The following is a 23,753-nucleotide window of genomic DNA, read 5'->3' on the forward strand; positions in this document are numbered from 1 at the left end:
GTATATGATTAGAAACCATAATCAGCAAATGTTTAGATAATAGATGCCAATAGCTACTAACACTGGTGAGAAACTTTTGAATAACTCTGCACAAGACCAACCAACCACATTTGTTTTACTCCTCACTTTGACACTTTAATGACATTTAAAGTGAAAAAGATATCTGTTAATAAAAATACTAATCATTCTATACTGGCTAACTACAACAACCTTACCTACATATCACATGGAATATGTCTGGAATACGTTTTGTGCTCTTCAGTACGTCATGGTTAATGAGGAAAAATATTTTTTTTTAAGAAAGAGATAACAAATGTTTATTGCCCACAATCGTTAATTCTGCTATAACCCCTCTAATAATAATAACAATCATAATAATAAGGAAATATCTTTGGTACTTGAATACAACCTTGATGGTTGTTAAAATGAACACATTTTACATCACCAGACATAATAAAAAATAACAATGTGTTAATCTGGAAGAGTTACCAATAGCCAAATGGACAGGACCAATAACAGTGTCCAACAGTCATAATGAAGATTACATTAATTAATGTTACCACAGAGTAATGTAATAAAATTTAAAGAAGATCAGGTTCAATATAATATACATTGTGTCGCTCATAAGAAACATTTATTGTTTAACCACTGCCATATTTAAATGTCAAGTCTCTTGTTTGTTTTACAAGATTCAAAAAATTTTTTGTCTTACATTTATTAAAATTGTAAAATATTAGAATTATTACTTTATTTCAAAGCTTTTATATGTTTATGTTATGTCCTTTGACATTTAATTGTGCAACATATAACAAATTAAGTTGTACAACGCTTGCTCTCTGGAAATATCTTACAATAGTAAAAAATCTGTCTTTTAGTTATTACAATCTTGTTAAACTTTTGTTAAAGAATCTATAATTTAACTTTTCTCCTAAAAAATTCACAATTTATGTATATAACATTTTAATATTTATTTGGTCATGGGTAAGAAAAGTTCTTTACAAATTGTAACAGATTTCACCTTTACAATGTTTAGGGTGGCTTATTAAAAGATTCATATGCATAATTACCATAATAGACTGGTTGGATCCAGTTAATAATGAAAGTAATACCTTTAATTTTATTAGTTACATAAGAGATAACTTATTGGATGTTATAAATTGATGTAAGCCAAAAGTGAGCGCTCAGACTGTGGAGTGAAAGGCTCAGGTAGTAAATATTTGAACAGTAACAATCAAAGTTACGTGGCACAGCCGAAAAACTTCGGACCTCAGAACTAACTGAAATAATCCCCGGACCTCAAAACACCTTGTCTGTATGAATGATTTATCTCCTATGCAACTAACACAATCAAAGGTAATACACAGTTAAAAACATTGTAATTAACCAAATGGTCATTGTTTAAAGGTTATCACGTTACATTGCATTGTGGTGACAGCAGAGACATACAGATATGAGCGTGAATAATTTTATAACCAAGTATCTGGCGTGATATAATTATATAACAAAATTGATGACAGTCCAACAGGCAAAATTATTCCGTTATTTTGAACTAAACAGACAGCCACGATACAATTACAACGTTGTAGTACTAATAATGAAAGTTAGAAAAATTTAACTAACAAATTAAACAATTGTTGTGAAATTAACAATTTAATTAACACTCTAGAAGGTGTGTCACAGTGTTTTAGACCAGGTTCCTCAATAGATATGAATATTTTCTTGAATAATGAACTACTAGCTTTCTCCCTCTGAATACATTCTAGTAGACTAATACACCATCAGAAACCATAGTTAATGTGCCCTTCCCTCTATTAAAGTAGCTGCAGTGTATCTTACAATACAGACCCGATCTAAATCTTTTACAGCGCCTTTCCAACGAGTTGTTTACCCCATGTTTTCCATGGTTAAACGTTTTTTAAACCTTACATACTTGTCAATGGTGTTAAAATAGTGTGTAACTCTTTTGTATAATGTTATACTGAGTAAATTATATACAGGTAAAGTACAAATAATTTTTTTAAATTTGTGAAATTTTTTTGAAGTGTAATACTGTCCAAATCATGTACATGTAAGCACTGTTAATTATAATCGTGAGAAACAGGCAAGAAAATATGAGAAAGAATTTTGGGAAACGTGTATATATAGAATAGCTAGAGAAGAGGAAAACCCAGGAGAATCTAAACTCCAAATGTTCGTAGCTGCTCAACCGATAAACGTACTTGCACCAGATGATGACATTGAAATTAACTGAGGACAGATGAGGGCAGTTTCACTTTGTCAGCTGGTGAAGAAGAGTGAGCAGTGGATCAAAGCTATCAGCTAAACACAAGTCAAGAGGCTCAGAATGTAGAACATCACGCAAGTCTCTACAAATGGAAAATCAAGGACCTTATTAGATAGGAAAGTACCAAAATGTGTTTGCCGTACTTGCAAGAACACCAAAATTATATGCCCAGAAACATCCGTTAAGTGTTGGGACTATCTGAAGATGAACCTGCTGCAGTTCCACAAAATCTATGAGAGAGACGAAACAGAAGTGTCAATCGCAACTGGAGAAAAAAAAGGAAAAATCAGGATAAGAAGCCATGTAAACCAGGATTAGGTGCCATGTAAGTCAACGACATATCTGCAAGGCACAACACACAGAAGTGGCATGTACTCGCTTTGTCAAGGGAAACCAAGAATCAGAATAATCTCAGGATGAAGAATAATATACTGTTATTATTAGACCTCTTGAAAATTTAGATTTTAAATATTGCATTGTAGTGTAATACCTGTATACAATTATCAAATTATCAACTACATGTGTTATTAATTTAAATCAATTAAATACGTTTGTTTCCAATATATATGTGTTCTTTTGAAACATAGTCTAAATGACCGTGCGCGCCTTCTGATGTAGATGTTTCATGTGCCCTCTCCAGGGTTAATACTCCATACTTACAATTAACTAGGTTTTATATGTTACATGTTTGACTGATGTATCACATCATCCCAATATTGGTCGTTATATACAAATGCTACAATCTTTCACTAGCCAACCAGACTAAGTTCAACAACTCTTATCTTTTTAACATCAAACTTCAGGCTTGGAAATTGAGGTGTGGCTAGAAAATAACCGGATTGGTACTGGTGGAGCCACAGAATGAACACAATAAGACTGAATATCATGTAGCCGGTCACGTGACTTCCTTCCAACCCTCCTCGAGTTTTGTCTGGCTCCTGTATTTATTCCGCTTGTAGTGCCAGCTAAGCAACATTACTATGGTAGCCTTTAGTTTCTGTGTCGGAAAGAATCTGTGTGTTGAGAATCCAAAAAGAATAACTTGTGAACATAAAATTTCTTTTTAAACTTGGAAAATCAGCAAGTGAAACATTTGTAATGTTGAAATAAGTGTAATGAAGGGTACAAGAATTACTTGACAGTACAAGAAGTTACATCAAATTGTAAATATGTGTAAGTAAAATTTGTTTTCAGCCTCAGTCCGGTTATTTTACAACTACACCTCGTATTTACATATATTTTTTAAACAATAAAAATCCTGGTTAACCCTTTTACTGCCAATATCCGGTTTCATGAATGTGGAAAAGCCACTTATGAACTGCCAGTCTGCATGATCTCTTGTCAGCAATTCACACTTAAACTACCTGTGTCTGTTTTATTAGTTATCCACTACAAAAATTATAAAATTTATTAAAAGCTACATTAGGAGTTACTCAATTAAAGTTAAGTGTCATGTTTAGGATTAAACATTTTATACATAAATAATTCTTTTATAACGAAATTCAATGAGCAACTGAGTTATTTCATTTGTATATGTATTTTATTTCCAAATTTGTATATAAAAATTAGTAAATTTTACTTAACTCCATAAAAACGCTAACAAAAATTTTGTTTGTTTTATTTACTGGTTTAGAAAGGTATTGTTTGTAAATTAATGAATTTGGAAGAAATTGAGATAAGTTGACAGCATTCTGAACCAAATCATACTAAAACAGCTCACAACAAAAGGTAAAAGTCTTTATTTTTTTAAAGATTTTAAGTGATATGCTTTAATATATCTCTAATACTAATTTCCTTAAGAAAGAAAGCAAGCAAAGCTGTCTACGATCACAAATGACAATTATATGGATTTTTTACAAAACTCTTAAAAATGTCTAACTCTTGGTTAGCAGTTAAAAGACAAGTCTCTGGTGAAAGGCCTGACAGTACGGGAACATGCAGTAAACAAATTTCCTAGCAGTGAAAGGGTTAAACCGGATACTTGGGTTCATATAATAAGGGTTCATTATAATAAGTAGAAATGTAACTATCCTGAATATCCTCCCAGGAGGATTAATTTACAATCTAGGCTATGCCTCAGGAGGCATATACCAAATTATAAACAGATTTGTTTATGAACACTATCCATTTATTTCACAAATAAGATTTTGAATACAGTTGTTGTATACTGGGCAGAAAATTAACATTTCCAATACAAAACTGAAAGGACCATTTTGAATCTGTAATAAAGACACTAAAAATTCAAAGTTTCTGTACACATGTGAATAAGTTAAAATATGGTGTTTAATAATGAGCAAAAATTGTAACTGTAGAATATTTGATTAAACCTAGTAGCACATGTTTACCTTCAATCAATAAAAAAAAACAAATATCAATACATTTAAATACAACTTTAAAAGCTATAAAACAGATCATTCAACCTTATAAATAAAATAATTTACTTTGAAATTCTAACAATGACTAGAGAAAGGAACTGGCTCAATGACATTTGCAACACCAAGGACTGGAAACATACAGTACAATAAAGTTCTGCTAATCCAACTGAATAGGACCTGACTCTGTTCAGATTTTAGATTTCTTAGGTTATCTTAAAATATTAAATTATAGAGCACAAGGTAGTAAAGAGAGTAAAATGTACAGTAACAAAAATCTGTTTACACTATAAATTTAGGTTTTCTGTAAATGTGGAACAAAGAAACTTCATCAGTTGGTGCAGATTTTATTGCAGGCACAAGATTGGTTCAGTACATATTATAAATTAATATGTTTCTAAATCCATATTTAATAGTTTTAGGAAGAGGAGAATTCTGTTTATTAGTCTGAGAGCTGAGTGAGAGCCATTTTGCATTGTACAAGTACACAACCTTATCTCACATTATTTTTATACAGAAATATCCACGGTGTATCAACCGACTGACGAATGGATCAAAGAAGCAGATTTGTAGCACAACTTAAACAGCCACCAAGCTTGAGAACGAATTGTTGTAAAGTGAATTATTATAGGTATTAAGTTAAACTCTGATTTTAATTGAAAATTGTAACAGAATTGAAAAATTTGTTCACTTCTAACACTTGTATATTTTTGATTGTCTAGCGTTATTGAAATGATTCATGTGATACAATTGCAGAACACGCCAATTCTTGTTATACTGAGTAGCAAACTTATTAATGACTGAGACTCTGTATAGCCTAATGTATAACCCACAGTTATATAAACATCTGTATACTGACAACTGTTGGGTAGATTTCATCAAATCTGAGTAATGTAATCACTCTCATGATGGAATTTCCAGGATGTTTTTGGATATTCTCCCATCATGAACCCAAACACCAACATAATCCAAAAATGTATATACAGGGTGTTATGTTTGAAAAATATTGAATAATTTTCAATAACTTAGTCTGCAAATTTTTTGACACCTCTTAAGGTTTTAACACTGTTCAAAGTGTTGAAAAGGATTTATATCATACTTATTATGCACTGTAGAGTGAAACAAAAAGTATTTTAGAATGCTCAGGTCATTTGCAATAATGCATGTTCTTACATGTTTTTTTATACTTCTTTAGGTTTTTCAGACATGGGCCATAGAAAATGTTGAATAGAAATAGGCTGTACAGTAATATTGCGGAAATAATGGTAAACACTATAATTTTTATAATTTCTAGCAGATTCAAATTAAACTTTGTACTACGACAGAACCTACTTACACATTGTGTAAATAAGTTTGCTAGCTAGTCTCAAACTTCACAAGGTTTCAATATGGCAGCCATTCATACTTGTGCAACATTGTTATCTCGGGTATTTCACAACATAATTCCTCAAGTAATTCCATGCAAATTTTATTTTCACTAATTTTTCAATAACTCTTAAGGTTTCAAAACAGCGGCTGTTCAAATGTTATAAAAATACTCAATTCCATAGAATCGTAAGTGAACATGTTTACAAACATAATCTCGGATTGATTGTAAATAAATCAAGTCCAAGATTTCACAAACAAATTTATATGTATATAATGATTTTTGTTTTGGAAGGTTTCTAAATTTTTGAAAGTGTTACTAGTATATTAACATACCAACCATGAGCACCATTGTACTATAATTGTTGTGCAAAGTAACCATCTAATCTAATAATGCACCTTCAGTGTGACATTTTGAGATGACAGCCACAAGGGAAATCTACCTTCCGACCAAACTGTAAGGGATATTTGTAACTTATTATGGAACAATATAACCGAATGTAACAATGAAACATTTATATAATTTACAGTGTATCTTATGAAGCTGCCAAACATTCATAGCGTTTCTTAGTAATTAGCTGAGAGTCTGACGTATTTCTCTAATAAAATAATGTGAAATTAGGTTATGTGCTTATAAAAGCTAAAATTGACAGTGGACTGATTATTCCTGGAACTGGCAGTTAGATTTTTCTTTGTGGCAAAAGGTTTTTTAGTTATACAGTACCATCTTGTTATATTTTTTAATATCATAAGTATGGTATGAAATAAGTATATCATACAGCAGTAAGGAATTTAACAAGAAATATTTGTTCTGCAAGTTATGAATAATATTTTATTGCTACTTACTGTATCTTTACAAATACAACAAGCTATGTGAATGTTGAGTTTAGCTCCAATAACAAGTTATTTATAGAAAGTTCATTCAAAGTTTTTTTAGTTTTGAGTATTAATAACAAAAACTACAAGGCTTAACTTTTTTTACAATTTTTAAATTAAAATAACATAACACACATTTTTTTAAATCGCAACTCAGCATAAACTTGAAATTGGTCCACTTTCATTGTCCAAGCTTAACTGTAGTAACTACAAGTACAAAGTTTAACTGATATTTTTATACTATGTAACTCATTAGAAACCTATTACTATGAACAATGTGTGAAATATCCAAATAAAAAACAATGTAAACAAGTAAATAAGAAAAAAATCCAACCAGTGGAATAATAACAGCTGAGTAAACTGGCTGACTAACCAGGTATTAGCACATAGTGTTAGTACACAGTTACAAGTACAGAAATCAAGATTACAAACCATAAAGACATGTATTGGAAAATTAAAATGATCAGACGGTTTATTATCTATGTAAATCAAACATTCCTTTTTCAATTAGTATTGAATCTGATACTGTTTGATCGTATTTTAGGGACGTAATAAAACATGTTAAAAAGCTTGATGGCTGTGACTGTCCGTTATCGGATATGCCAGTTCCAGGGGTTTAAAACAAAGTAACTGATATTTATTTACCATCATTATGCTTTACTGTTTGTTTCAAAACATAATGAGACCAATCTAATCTCTTCTCCAGGAGTATGGAACATTCAAAACATAACTTTATGATCAAACGAAATAAAGTGTAGGATAGTACAATAAAAATGATGTATTTTCAAATAAAGCATAATAGTGAAAAAGCACCACAAAATTGCGGTGGTTTTTATAAAACCTCTGCACTCCCACCTCTAAAGCCATATAATTTTATGAAGTATAACACTGGTCCACCATGTGTTTAGAAGTATATTACAGACATGGTTATATTATTCTTGATCGGTAAAGAAGATACATACTACAGTTCATAACAAAGATTGAGTAAAAAACTTTACTCTAGAGTGAGAATGGAAGTAAATTACATTAAACCCTACAACATGTATTCTCCTTATACGTAATATGCATTCTGTAGTGCAGTGCTGTAACACTTAAACATCCCTTGACTTCATTACAACCTGATGCATAAGCTATGTTTTTGAATTTTCATACACCCGGAAAAGATACCAATACGAAACTTTATCTTGAAATGATTATTATGACAATAATTCCAAATGATAAGTTAAAACATGTTACCTTCTTTTTGATTGATATGTATCATGAAACTTTTTATTTTGAATTCCTCTTTCACATACCAGCTATGGTGTGCATTACAAAATTATGGCATTGAAATAAAATTCTTAACTGAAATTAAATTAAACCTTAATAATATATAAATAGACAAATTTGAGTAAATTATCATTATTAAGTGTAAACCGTAGTAAACATATTAGTAATAAAATAATATCAACAAAAATTCGGTATAACCTTTTAGTTGGTATAAAAAACATAAAAATAAATTAAGCCATTACGATAATATTTAACAGTACTAAGGTAACAAAAATCTTAATTACATCACTTTAATTCCCCTAACTTTTAAAGTTCTTTAAGTATAATGTGTTCATTGCACTGATATATCACACTAAGAAATATAATACTCACTAGATCCCTACAAAGTGATATAAACAAAAATTATAAAAATAAAAAATAAATAAAGTATAGATGAAGTGATAAACAGCCTTTACATGACAAGACACTGTGAGTTATACACTTGGAAAACGAGAAACTATTTTACTTGTACAAAATAAGTCCCGGCACTGTCACGTTACCACAAGAAGTAGGCACACACGGGAGAGAGTCCAAAGTGACTAGAACGTCAGAATCGGCTCTTCTCTGTGGTCCAGGATATCTAAAAACGACCAAAGCAAGTCGTACAGTTGAATAACTCCAAAGATTTGAAAACCAACAAATCACTCCATAGTTTGAATAATTATTTAGAAAAATTATAATTTGTTTCAGGAAAAGGAACTACAGAAGTGATCCAAGTTGTAGAGCTTTTGAACAAGAAATTTTAGGCCAAAAATAAAATTATATTTTTTCCTTTTTTTAAGGAGAAGCTGATCCACTTTAATGCCTTATTTTGCCTGTCCTCATGGCAATTGGTCTATGCTGCAAGGATATTATCAAACAGAATAAGGGGGAGAGTAGATAGAGAAAAAGGTTGATGGTACTGATAAAAAGTGCTAAGGTCATGGACAGGATTTGAACCTGCACTATCTCTAACACAGATCCAAAGTCCTACATCTTAGACCGCTTCACATCGGCACTCCCAAACAAATGCACACAAACAAGAAAACATGAACAATGTATTTTTGTATAAATATACATAAAAATAACTGGGAGGACTTTGGCAAAAATTATATTTCTTTTACTGTGAATTAATAAAATGTTTCATCTATATTGAACATTTATTACTCATTTTACTGTAGTTGGTGTACATTTCTACTGCTTTTATTTCTCACTCAAGAACCCTTCAATTGGATAAGTTTCCTAGATCTTTCTGCTTGAATTCCTGATAAGTTAGCCTAAACACCACCATAATCTCAAATGCAACAAAGAGAAACCATGAAAATTATTCAGACAGAATGTTGAAAACCAAAACTGTATGAAATTGATAACCAACGTTTGACAATTATCCACTTACCCTTAGCTATGCTCCACCACGGCAGCGTAATGTACGTGAGGAAAGCGTTGAGAGGAACCGACTGTGCTCTCTTGTTCTCCTTCCAAAAGTGGAAAGTCTGGGTGAAGCCCCTCATTGTCCAGAGAGGATTATAAGCACCATCGTCTAGTTCTGCACAATCACACACACAATTCCAAATATGAGACCTATTAGCTTTGATTTAATTCAAAATGAAAACTTTCAGTTGAGCAGGAGCAATTGGCTATGATAATTAGTAATTAAAGGCTTTAATGGTAAAGTCTATTTTGTAACATTAGACTTCCACAAGAAAATTAAAGTACATTCTTAAGGAAATCTTCCTCGTGATGTTAAAAACCAAGCAGCAATTTCTGCTATGTATAAGGATGCATTATTATGTAGTATATTACGTATTATTAAAAGTAATATATTTGTTACTGAAGTTATTCTTTGACAAATTACAATAATAGACAATAGACAACACAATAGAATTTGAAAGACTTGACATTGTTTAATTTTGCGAAATATTCTAGAACTTTAGATTTTTTCTTATAATTAAAATATGTTGCTTGAATTCAGCACATGTTGTTTTAATTATATTTATTTGGCCATATTATTAATTTATTCTAGCTAAACATTTACATTTGTGTATACTTCATTAAGTTGGCATAGAGATTTTGACCAGGCTTTTAAGCTGAAATTTAACATGGCAATATTTATAAAAATGCTACGACAAAGATTTGAATTTTAAAGAGAAAGAAAAGAAATCATGTCATGTTGAAGTGTTGTTGAATACAGAACTGCAAGTCATATTGATGGTAACATGTTTGTTCTAAATCTGAATCCAAGCGTTCTTGCCAATTATGATATAACCAAGTTCACAAGCAAATGTGAGTTGAGTTAAAGGAGCACCAAGATGAAAATGTAATACACACATGTACGTTACATAAAATTTAAATCCAATTATTAGAGCACCAATGCAACTAGAAATCTTTCTGTTAATGATTTCATCCAAACTCATTTGTTTGTGGTTTGGTAATTATATTTATCACTTCTAAATAACTTACAAAATAGAATGAATTATGCAACATATTTAATATTTGTAACTCTGAAACATAAACTCAGGCCACTTATTTGCATCAAGGGTATATAACTGTTATTTTATCCATTAAACATTAGCAAAGCGTTTTCCAAAAAAGCATGTCAATGAAGGCTCATACTGAGTATCAGGAATACTTGACAAGACTGCTTGGAATATGTAGACAATTTACCATAGTATTTATTTTCAATACTCCCAACCACAACTAAAATGCATAAAAATAGCACAACTCCCACTAAATATAGATGTATTTACAATTAATATTTTCAAAAAATATTTTTCTACTTCGCTGTTAACTTTCTTTCATTCTACCTTATATGAGCAGTATTAACCCTTAAAGGGCTGAAGAAAATCTGGCCTGGATACAGTTAGCATGCAATTAGAGTTCTTTTCCAAAATTTTGTTGTTGTTACAGTTTTTGGAACATGACGTAATAAAAAACCCATTTTTTGAAAAATGCTCAGCTGTCACACTATGCACATGAATAAACCAAATGACACATATATACCATAATAACTTTGGCCACTGATTAAGAGGTTTTTTCATTAGAATTTATATGTTACTAAAGTATATACTATACTGTAAAGGTGCACACTAATGGGTCTAAGTAATTTGTATGATAATAGCTTCCCTTTGTACTCAACTAGACCACCATATACTCGCCATATTTTGGCTACTAGACCACCATATACTCGCCATATTTTGGCTATCTGTTGATTTAAATTGTGAGGTTGGTATTTTGTTTGGCACCATGATTAAGCCCTCCAGATATTCAGAATGCTATAGTGAGAGTCAGGTATTTCATGGTTGTTTTAAATATGAAGGAAAGCCAAAGCACCACCGACTACTTGCCATATTCTGACAGGTTTTCCATTAATACAGTACTGTGAAAAGGTATTTTACTTGGCATAACTCAGTAGCTAAACTATGTATGTTCTGACTCGGCAGGGGTGATAATATGTTTAAAATCTACAATAGTAACTGAACTAATTTGTCCTTGTTCACAGTGAAGAAAACAATACATAACACACCTAACTGTGATACTCGATAACATAAAAATGTTCTAAGTGATAATTTTAGACGGTAGAAATCGGAGCCTCTATTTTTGTAAACAGCTGCTTCAGAAATAAATTCCGCCAGAGACAGGGTGATCTGCCACAATTCAAATGTGAGAGGGTTAACTTTGTGATAATTATGGCAATAAGGAATAAAATACTGACAAAAAAGGGAAAAACTTTCATTACCAGTTCTTTTTCGGCCAACTGATACCTTTGCTCTAGGAAAACATTTTACTAAATGAAAATATAAGCGTTCCGTTGTTATGGATAATTATGTTTTGTGACTCTAAAAGTTAACGCTGACAATTTCTAGAAACACATCAGCCAGGTCTGGAGTATTCTCCCTCAATACTTCTTTCTCTTCAAAATTCAAATGTTTGTCAACATTTTTACAAATATTGACAATGTCAATACTGTCAGTGTTGATTATACTGTGCTGTGCTCACAGATTGGAGAGTACATCTTTTACTGAAAACCATTAAGTGAAGAACCTAATATGGTAATATGGTGAACATATCTGAATATAAGTTTGTTGAATACTGGCATTTCTAATGCACCAGTTGAGAGTATCCAGTCTGCCATCATGAACCCAAAAATTCTCTCAGATTGTGGGATTGATATATTATAAAATATATAGCTAATATTGCTCCTGTTCCTGTATTTTTAATCGTGTGGAATTTACAACAGAATTCAAATTAGTTTAAAAATCAACATATCAAATTTTATAGTTTGCTGACTGAGAATACTGACAGATCTAATATTAACTGAGACATATTTTTAAACCCTGTAAACAATTAGATTGAAGGAAAAGGAAGGATTGAACAAATCTATCAACAACTTAACGCAATTAGTTAAAATAAAATTTATATAAACAATTTTACCTGTCATGTACTCTTGTCCTTGGAGTGAAGTACCTTATTTATATTTGAAACCATCATCAAATTACCAACACAATACATATTACTTATTATTGTATTTTTTATAAAAATTAATAATACTGTAAGCATTTTATTGCAAGGATAATGGTTTAATGTAGTTTACGCAGGATCTCTTAATATAATACAATACTAGCACGTCTAAAACCATTTTCCACAAAATGCATAGCTTTCGTAATACCTACATATGAAACTTGTTAGATTATTGGGATGTACATTTTGATCAGATAGTAACTTGAATATTAAAATGTACTATTCTATTCATACTATTTATGAATTCTGTTAAACCTTCTTTATAGCTAAACTTTTGTTTAAAAATGTGATAGGTAGTATTAATTCAATTTATGAAATAAGGTGATAATAAAATAAAAGAAGTAGTTGAATATAGATATCATTGGACACAATACTGAAGAATGTTATGAGCATAAGTACAGAAGATACACACATAACACATGCCGCCAAATCACAACACAACATGTACATACCATAACTACGGCCGTTGAATGAGGCCCTTCTAGTTGGCACATCACACCAATAGTGAACTGTTGTACCGTCTGGTGCAATTTTGTGAGGTGGCATTTGGCGGTTCAACCATTTCATCCTACGGTTAGCCGAGTCTTTGAACATTTTGGGAAGTGAGTTGGTGCAATTCGGCCTGGCAGTGGCGGGTGTATGATCTTTGGTGCAAGTGCACTTGGGCGGGAGTGGGGGTGGGTCCGCCATAGCGCCCACATCCACCCCCACCTCTAGATCAGCCTCACCCCACGAGAGGCAGTCATGAAATTCATCCTCATCACTGTCATCATCGTCCTTGCTCGCCCCCACCTCCCCTCTGCTGGTGGACGGAGCCTCCGGCGGGGCTTGCGGCAGGACTAGTGTATCGGAACGTGCTTGCATGCCCATGCACTGATTTTGACAAGGACAATGAGTGGTGGTGGCGGGGTGTGGTGAAACTAAACCAACGCTCGAACAATCTACAAACAAAAAGAAGAGAAAAAAGAGGCTAAGCGAGCGGTTGTAAGTCCAAACAACAGAACAAGCAAAACAAAATGGTGAAATGACAGTGACATTTAGAGTGAGGCCAGAGGTACACAGATTAACATTGATATAAGCAACAGACAGCAGTAGAGAAGATATTGTCGTGACACAACACAAATGGTTTATTTTGAAAAATGTGTTATATATTAAAATACTATTGTGATAATTGGCCAATTCTAAGTAGTTTCATTTAATACTTCAATATACACATACACTTAAGTAGTCTAAATATAGTGAGGGGAAAATACATGTTACCCCTTAGAGTTGTTTAATAAAGTTATTTAGAAAACTGTTAGAGTGAAGCAGGAAATTTAAAAAAATGTATTATTGCATATTAAATATGTATAGTATAGAATTTTTTGATCACCCTAAGATGAAAATAATCGAAATGTCTCAAAGAATGGTATTATAAAAAATTACAATCAAAACACCTCTACACATCTCAGAACATTATTTGATCATTTAATCCTTTTTATTAAAACAATAATATCTATTACCATAATTTCTCTTTAACAGTGCTAGCTAGGAACAGAATTGTAGAATATCCATTCTTTAATATCAAGGAATTGAAACCAAACTCATGACGTATAAACGTGTATTTAAATAAATTACTTTTACACAAAATTCCTTCACTTTCTTTAACTTGTAACATTAAAACATTCTTTTCATGTTTGTTTTTTAAAAGAATTGCTTGAGAAATTTAATACTAAAGCATTCATATTCTAAATTGTGGCCTTGAGGTTTGCAATCTTTATAAGGATGCAATAAATCATGAACCATTAAAATAAAAAATATAATGATACACTTTAAATAAAGTTTAAATTGTTTTTCTATAAGACTGATTTAAAATTAAATCTTTAAAGTTAAATACTTAACATAATTATGAATATTATCATATATTGTGTATTATAGGTTTAATCTGTATTACATACTGAAGCCTTTACGAAATAATCATTTTATAAAAAAAATTGCATGTTTTAAGTAAATTTTACAACAACTTTTTAATAGTTAAATGTAACTTGTTCAAACATTTTGCAAATGGCAGATTCTATTATCAATTTGTTATTAAAGACCTTTTTGTTTTTTAACCCTAAAATAGTTTAATATAATACAGAGTGTTACTAAACCCATGCAATAAAACCTCTTGTAAGCATATTCTATGGTTTTGAGTTATGAAAAATCCAATGACCAAAGGGAAAGTCACATATTTTTATGACAGGAAACTAGTTTTCCACATACAAATACCACTAGATAACATCCATTGTGGATATTATAATATTTAGTTTGGACACAATAACAAAAGAAAATTTATGTAGAATATCTTTAAGTCTGTAGCTCCAAAAAGAAGCATTCACAGACACTTGTTAATAAAAATAAAAATTCTTATGTTGTCACTAAACATTTTTCCAAGGAGAGTAACAAGGGTTCAGAAACACTCAGTATAATATAATAATTATTTAAATAAGTAAAAGATATTAGGATTTATAACAGAAAATTACCTCTCGCATAACCTCATAATGTTTGATTATGTATATTAAAACGGAAACCATTATTATTAGTACTTTTTTACAAACAGTCAATAAAGTCTTTAATTCTGACTTATATTGGTTACTGAATTTGCCCACTATTTTGTCACTGACCATTCCAAATTAGCCGATAACACATACGATATTACATATCAAAATCTGTGGAACTAGGCTAAAGTCTAACTACACAATAACTAGTTTTACCTCACAAAACTAACTCATTAACTACAACTTGACAACATTACAACAGCTACAGAGCTCACTACAGTGTTTGACAACTACCATAAAGTTTAATACTTGTATTTGAGCATTTATATTTATTTAGGCACAAGCTACGTTGGAATAATTAATTATCTATCAGTCAGTCTCTTTTTACCCCCATCACCACAGGATTTAAGGTGCCTAGGGATATTTCTGGAACTTGTACTAAAGACAATTGTCAACACTTCATCAAATGTGCATTATCTGCGTTCATAATCTTGGGCACAGCCATGGGCGTATATAGGAGGGGGTTAAATCCCCCCCACCAAAATTTTGAAAGACAAACATTACAATTGCACCCAGTCGTTTGTTTTAATCTAGAACACATTTCTGAGGTCTTAAAGCTCAACAATTTCTGGGAGAATATTCCCGAGCCCCTATTTTTGGAGGGTATTGTATACCTCCTAAACCACGCAGTGTGTCAGTTCCCCCTGAAATAATTTTTTATATATACAACTGGGCACAGGAATAACATACAGTGTTAAATAATTAAAAAATATGAGTAAACTTTTTATCAAAGTGGCTCCTACCAGACGAGGAGTTCCGTTTATCATTTCAAATAACATTACAATTTAATGTAATAAAATGCCAGAATCTTCATAACAAGTTTATTAGTCACACTGTGGGCTGTGTCTTGTAACAGTTGCCATCTAAGTTTTCAACAACAACATTCCAATATATTTTTATTCTTGTTTCTCATAATTAGTTTAGATTACTTAATTTTTCTCCATTTCAAATATACAAACTTTTGTCATTAACAAGCACAAAAAATATTAAATACAATTCAAGACTATGCATTCAGGCGTACTACCCATTTAGTCTTATTTCCTTTTATTAGTTTAGTTCTAGTATTAATCTTTCACACGCATATTATGGGAAATATGCAGAGTAAAGATGACTCGACACGTGTACGATGACAAATCTTGCTATAAAAGATTTTTCTCTATCTTGAACTGTAGTTTGTAACACTGATTATAAAATGAGTTAGAATGTTAACTGGACGTCAGACAGCAGATGTGCTCTATTAGTTATTCTCGGCCACCTGTTATCGATCCAAAACTGGTTATCAGAGTAACCAAATGCCACTTCTGTGAGGGGAGAATGACTGTTCTTGAGATCTGCGCACATGCTTTGTTCCTATATCAAATTGTGTGCTATATGTTACATATAAAAACTGTCTTCAGCAACTGTAGGATGACTTTAATTGTATTTATTTATTATTTTTTCTGTTTTCTGTTAATTTGGCAAATTACATTTTTTGTTTCCTTATTTGTATTTATATAAAAAATACTTTAGAAGTTTTTAAAAGAAATCTGTTTATGGATTTACTTCTTCCAATAACTTTATAAATCTTAATTCAAATAGAACTTAAAGCAAATTAACTTTAGTTTTAATCAAGCACTCTAAGGGTTAATGTAATTTCTTTTCAGATTATATTTATTCCAAACCATAAGTAACTGTTCTACAAGTTTTACTTTTAATTAAATGTATTCTTTTGTAATCTTTAAAAAGCAATTTTTTCATTGTTTTTTTTTTTTTACAAGATTCAATGTTATTTTTAACTGAAAACTTGGCTGCATCTTGTACCATTTTTTGCACTATTGGATCTTTTGTGTTATACAATAATTGTCTAAAAGAAAGGTAAAACTAATTAAACTTCTTTTAAATGCATACACATATTTATACATTTATTTAAAAGCATTTATGATTTGGACACAATATCTTTCTCTGCAAAATGCTCATTTATTCTTCGAAAATGTCATTTTACTAAATTAACTATATTTGTGGTTAAATGTAAACATAAATGGTTATTTATTTTATTTATATATAAATACTCTTTTTAACACTTAGAATGCCACGCTTGTGTTAACACTGGTGATCCCACTTCGCATTCAACAATCTGAGGGTCAACTAAGAAACTACCATGAAAGCACATGGTGAAGTTTTACCTGGACGTTAGAAACAGAACGTTATTGTTTTTTTTTAGTTTTTTCAATTGCGTTTTTGAAGTTGCTACTGTCATTTTGTTTATTTTCTATTTTAACTGTGGTTTAGTCGGCACGGCAGGAGTTATTATTAATAACAATAAGGACGTTATGTCATTGTTAGATTTGTTCAGATACTTTGATATGAGTTAGGTATTCAGCAGTGTGTAACTTTACTGTGAATCATGGTGATCGAAATATGGACTCAATTTATTAACCAAGATCTGATGTGATGAATCAAGAGGTTTTGGCGGCAGTTTGGTAAATGTTTGGATGTGTGTTTGTGTTACTGAAGTCGATCATGATGGAAAAGAAACATGCTACATGTATGCTTACTGTGGAGCAGTTCTGCAATAAACCCATCAGTACCGGGTGACAGCACTGTTGAAAACTCAGCACTTAAGGGTTAAAACCAAAGTGAATTCTTCTACTTATCTACCACTGTCATTTACATCATCCAATTCTGTATATCAGACTGATTCCATGTTTGAAGTGTCACAGACAGGAGAGATGTGGATATCGGTTTCGTTACACTTACAACTTTCACCACAGTCAACAGAACTTAAATGAATTGAGAATGTTATCAGAAACTATGGGTGCTGTGGTCTCCAAAAGGTTTAGAGAGCCATTGTTTTCTCTGGCCAACCCTAACAGTTGCAGCACAATGGCAGAACACTACCATCAGAAACTATGGGTGCCATGGTCTCTAACAGGTTTGGAGAGCCATTGTCTTTTCTGGCCAACCCCAATACAACACTCAGTGTGTTATTGATGTATTTGACAAAAAGCTCTGAGCATGTGCTGCTTTCATGGAACAAAAATGCATGAAAAGTTGGCTTTCATATTGTTCTAAGGCTTTAATGCACTGAGTACAGTTCTGAGAATAGATTGGGCTCCTGTGTTTCATTCAATATGTTTAGGAATTCAGTACAAAATCAGGATTATTTGTTTCAGACAGTTTTCTAGGTTATTTGGTTTAGATTTATACATCTTTCTATAACTCACCACCATCAGATGTGCAGCTGTAAAAAAATATGTTTAAGTACTGCATAGCTGTTCAGTAATTATTTTGTGTTACTTTTCATAGTCATACAAGTTTTTATTTTATAGTTCTTAATTTACTTCATACAACTGTGTGTAAATGTCATACAATAATGTACATAAATTGTATTTACAGCCATTTATTGTGTATGCACAACAATAAATTGTGTTCTTTAATTTTATAAACACATATTGAAAATAGTCCTTCCAGCTCAGTTGGAAAAAGCAGGTAAATTTTTTAACAACTGAAAAATTAATAATTCTTTTCTCATGGGATTTATATGTTAGCGATATCTCGTAAACCATTTGAGATACAACAAAACTCTTACTTGCATAATGTTTAGTAAATTTTATAAATTTTCCAGAGCAGTTTATTTTTATATTAATTTTTTCTCTAGGTTTATAAACAACGGATATTAAATTGGTTCATAAACTGGTATATTTTCTGAAAGTACTCGTTCTCCTCTCTAATTTGTAGTTAAGTTTTAAAAATTCCTTTGTGGGTTTTGAAACTTGTAAAATAGCTAAAAAAAAACCAGCCTGTACTGGAATTACTGGTTACAGATTTCGGGTTTAATGTGTCAAGATACACATGTACCACTGATGATCAAAATCAAGCTCGTCGGAGATCTAATGTATGATGAGGTGTGTCTGCTTCCCAGTCTAGGTGACATCACTGGCTGTTGGATTGTAGAAGACATCAGCTATTGTCTTAGCTTCAGTTATATATATTCTAAATCATTTTTGGACAGCCAATTTGATTTCACAATAATTACTGATGTTTACATTCTGTGAACAGAATATGCAGGCTGATGGATAAGTCTTGATTCTTGATTCTTAAGTCATACAGCTGCATAGTTAACTGAAGCTTGTATTCAGTGTTACCTCCTCTAGGTTTCATGAGAATAACATTTGTATCTCATTATGTCAGACCTATTGATAGGACAAGAGGTCCAATTATTACAATACTAATGAGAAGCGACCTTCTCCAACCACTCACTATCTAAAACAACTATCATCATTATCTCCTCTGGCTGTTCCCGAGTTAATCACCTTGTTTATTTTCATCTGCAGGAAAGTTTTCTTGTTGAACCAGCACGTTCTTGTCAATATCAACTGATTATATAAAACTCTACACTTCTGTTAGGCTATTTATTCAAAATTAAAATCTTCATGGTCATCACAAGAATATGAAAAACTAAGTTTTTGGTGGAAAGAGGATTGGTGGTAGGAACACCTTTATTGTTTTATTTTAAAACACAAAAACCCAAGATCGCACAATTTAAAGAAAATACACTTATAAGGGAAATAGAACTTAATATTTATCATTTTAGGTTGAAAGGACAGGATATATAAGTTTAAATGAGATTGATCACCTTAGATTAACACCCATCTTTTACGTTTTTATCCAGCACTAATGTTTTTTGTAACATCAGCGCTTTGATTTGCTTTACCAAATGAGCCAGTCTTTTTATAAACTACCTAGACATTTGAATTATTAATTCTGGACTGATCCAGAACTAAAACAAATAGGACATTTAAAAAAATGCCTAGAAACACCCATATTTTTTTATACTAAAAATTTAACTTTTTATATCTTATTCTAAAAATTATTTGTGACTTTTATATTGCATAAAATGTTATTAGTATTTTCCACAATATCCAAACATTAATATTGCCTGGGTGAATTATGATATCTCTTAGTCAAAATCATTATTTAAGATGTGGTAACTCAAGAACACTTACATCTAGTCTACATCACTCTAACGACACCAACACGACACAGAACACACTACAGTTCAGCTCACAACACGGACACTCACCATCTCTCACGTCCCCCGCCTCTATCTCCGCCAGTCCGTTAGCCATCGAGTCCAAGCCATCGTTCTCCGAGCGAGTGCGTGTGCCAGGGCCATTGGCTTCGTACGCCTTGGTCCGCCATCCACTCCGCACAAAATTGTTAAGGTTAGCACTTGGGTCACTGAGCCTTCTCTGCAAAATAAGATCAAGTGTAAGACGTTTCTGTAGGTAATGTAATCCAATTTTGGTTTTCAAAATTTACCAATTCTATATTTAATATCCTGGACTCTAGTAGAAACTTACTCTGCAAGTGTTTCTTGATTGTTGTTATTTTGAATAACACATTGACTGCGGCAGACGCCTTAATGCACAAAATCAGATACTAGTTAATCTCCACAGGGAAGGTGGTAATGCTGTTTTAAGTCCTTAGATTCCAACTAATCTTAAATATAAAGTGAACTGAATAAAAAAAAATGTGAATACTTTATCTTTACTTGAAACATGAAAATAACTCAAACTAAATGGTTTAATCAAAGTGTAAAAAAGTCAGTGATTCTCTAATAACTGTTCATGTTTAAAAAATAAGTGAATATCTTCAAACACATTAGATTAAAAACTACCAACATACTTTAAAACAAAAAAAATCCTAATGGTCAAAGGTTTTACAAAAGCTTGCCAGACAGCCCACAAGATCTTGGCTAACTGTTTTCAAGAGGCTAATGTAACCAAGCAATTTTACTGTGACAATGCCTATGTTCTGAACTTCAAAGTTTTAAGCATAATCTTAGTGGAAGCATGTTATAACTTCACGAGGTCTCAGTAAGATTTTCAACAGTGTAGGTCACTTTCACAATTCTACGTTTTTGTAGAGTGGAAGTGCGAATTGTGTTTCACATGTATAAAAATACTTTACAAGCAAGTTTGAGTCATTGAACTGAAGAATTAGACAATTAGACAATTTCTTTATTAACATATTCTTTGAGAACAGTTACACGTCAAATGGTCAATAAATAAAATTATAATAAATTTCAGCAATTCACTGGAGCAAGTCCATAAACTCATCCTCTGAGTAGAACGGCCGTTCCAGAAGCCATGCTGTGAGTTGCCTCTTGAAGTTTTTTGGCTGTTCTCTCTTGAGGTGCTCTGGAAGGTTGTTGTAATAGAGGGCACCTTTGTAAGATGGTTTTTGCTCGAACAGGCTCAGGCGATGTGTCGGAATGGTGAACTTTGCTGCGTGTCTGGTGTTGTGCTGATGTAGGTCTCGGTGTCTTGGCTGTGTTGTTGTAATTGTGTGAATGATGACTTCCCTTATATAAAGTGATACTATTGTGAGTATTTTTAGGTCCTTAAATGACTCCCTGCAGCTGTCCCTGTAGTTTAAGTTGGCTAGGCATCTAATTGCTCTTTTTTGCTTTACAAGTAATTTATCTAAATTGCCCTTTGACGCCCCTCCCCATGCTGCAATACCATATCTGAGGTGCGATTCAAAAAGGGCATAGTAAGCAACTCTGGCCACGTCTGGACTGCATAGAGGTTACAGATCTTACGAGTCAAGGAGTAAGGCAAGGAAATACATTATTGTTCAATTTCATTTACCTTGTAGTCTGGTGTTGCATTGCAAGCCATGTCCTGATATATGAAGTTTAAGATTGAGAGAAAGCTTGTGATTGTGGTTTTCACGTCACTAGTTTGATGCTTGGCAGGCTGCGAAATTTGTATAGTCATCCTCTCCAGCCATTACAGTGATACCCGTTCAGAATTATTGGTCAAGAAATTAAACACTGACTCAGAATCACCTTACTTGTGACGGTGGAGAGTGTCCTTTTACAAAGTACCTACAGGAGACATTTGTTACAGAACCACATTTATTATATCTAGATTCATTCAAAATTTCATTATTATCAGTATTGAATACACTAAATACTTTTAACTCAACAAGTGTTCAGTTTCCCAAATTATGCAAATATTTATTAGATATTATACTCCCTGGCAACGACTAACCCACCGGTCATAGGTCTTAAATTATATTTCTAAATTAACAATATTTTTCCGTTAGCATGGAAAACAAGTTTGTTTAGACATTTTCTTTGATTCAAAGAGAGAACATTTTGAAATGTATGGTAGAGTCTTTAGATTCAACTATTTAAATATGATTAATACTAGTGGTTACCAATGGCTTCACACGCAATTTCGTAGGTTTTGCACCTGTATGAGCACTTCTGGTTCAAGTGAATTATATTTACGTTGCAAATGTTGAGTTTACCTTGATGCCACAATCAAAAGATTACTTCGTTCTTAGTATGGTTTGTCATCACAGATCACAGAAGCCTCTTCTGTCAAAAGAGAACTAAGATGGGTTTTATATCAGTCTTTAAATTTATATCAAAAGATAGATAGTAACTTTGTTTATTACATCTAATACTTACGAGGTGTGTTAAAAAAGTATCGCGAATTTTGAATTTTCGCGGGTTACGTATATTTGAATTTTGATTTTTTTGTGGCGTTATGTTGGTACATATGTCTCTCACTTATGTTGACAATTTCGGCCATTTTGAATGTTCAGTTAATTGTTGACAGCTGCTTTGCTTGCACGTGTTTTGGTTCGCCTTCGATTTTTACCTATTCAAAAAAATGGAACAAAGAACCTGTATCAAATTTTGTGTGGAAAACGAAATTAAGTGCGCGGATGCATTCCGAATGTTGACTGTGGCATACAGAGAAGCTACTTTGGACAAAAGCAACGTTTATCTATACAAAATGTTTTCAGAAGGCCGAGAAGATGTGAACGACGAAGAGCGTGCTGGACACCCGAGCACTTCAACAACAAACGAAAAAATTGATGAAGTGAAGAAAATGGTATTGGCCAATCGTCGAATTACCATTAGAGAAATTGCCGAGGACCTAGGCATATCGATTGGCTCGTGCCATTCGATTTTAATTGATAATTTGGCATGAGACGGGTCGCTGCAAAATTAGTATAAAAATTGCTCAATTTCGATCAAAAACAGCATCGCATGAACATTGCTAATGAGATGTTGGAATCTGTCCGCAACGACCCGAATTTGCTCCAGAGGGCATAACTGGTGACGAATCGTGGGTTTATGGTTATGACGTGGAAACCAAAGCTCAATCATCTTAATGGAAGCTGCCGCACGAACCAAGACCGAAAAAAGCATGCCAAGTTCGGTTGAATGTGAAAGTTTTGCTTACAGTTTTCTTCGATTGCAGGGGCGTGGTGCATCATGAGTTCTTGCCACAAGGTAGAACGGTGAATAAGGAATATCACCTGCAAGTTATGCGCAATTTGCGTGAAGCAATCCGCCAGAAACGCCTGAATTTGTGGAAAGACAAAAATTGGCTTTTGCACCACGATAACGCCCCTGCTCACACATTGCTGCTTGTACGCGACTTCTTGGCTAAAAACAACACACTA

General features: G+C 32.4%; 1 protein-coding gene across 4 annotated transcripts in view; it reads right to left on the reverse strand.

The window, feature by feature from the left end:
• Positions 1 to 617: 617 nt before the first annotated feature.
• Positions 618 to 23,753, reverse strand: part of LOC124362249 (uncharacterized protein KIAA0930 homolog) — a 40,175-nt gene continuing 17,039 nt past the window's right edge. For 2 of the 4 annotated variants that reach the window (XM_046816591.1, XM_046816592.1), the window contains 4 exons: positions 20,344 to 20,512; positions 13,155 to 13,643; positions 9,581 to 9,730; positions 618 to 8,785 (listed from right to left, as the gene is read on the reverse strand). In XM_046816591.1, coding sequence (XP_046672547.1) covers positions 8,745 to 8,785; positions 9,581 to 9,730; positions 13,155 to 13,643; positions 20,344 to 20,512 — 849 coding nt within the window. In that variant the 3' untranslated portion in view covers positions 618 to 8,744. The remainder of the gene's footprint in view (positions 8,786 to 9,580; positions 9,731 to 13,154; positions 13,644 to 20,343; positions 20,513 to 23,753) is intronic. The other 2 variants (XM_046816593.1, XM_046816595.1) reach the window with 1 other exon arrangement.

This window comes from Homalodisca vitripennis, chromosome 5, assembly GCF_021130785.1.
Source record: "Homalodisca vitripennis isolate AUS2020 chromosome 5, UT_GWSS_2.1, whole genome shotgun sequence".
Classification (NCBI taxonomy): Eukaryota; Metazoa; Arthropoda; class Insecta; order Hemiptera; family Cicadellidae; genus Homalodisca; species Homalodisca vitripennis.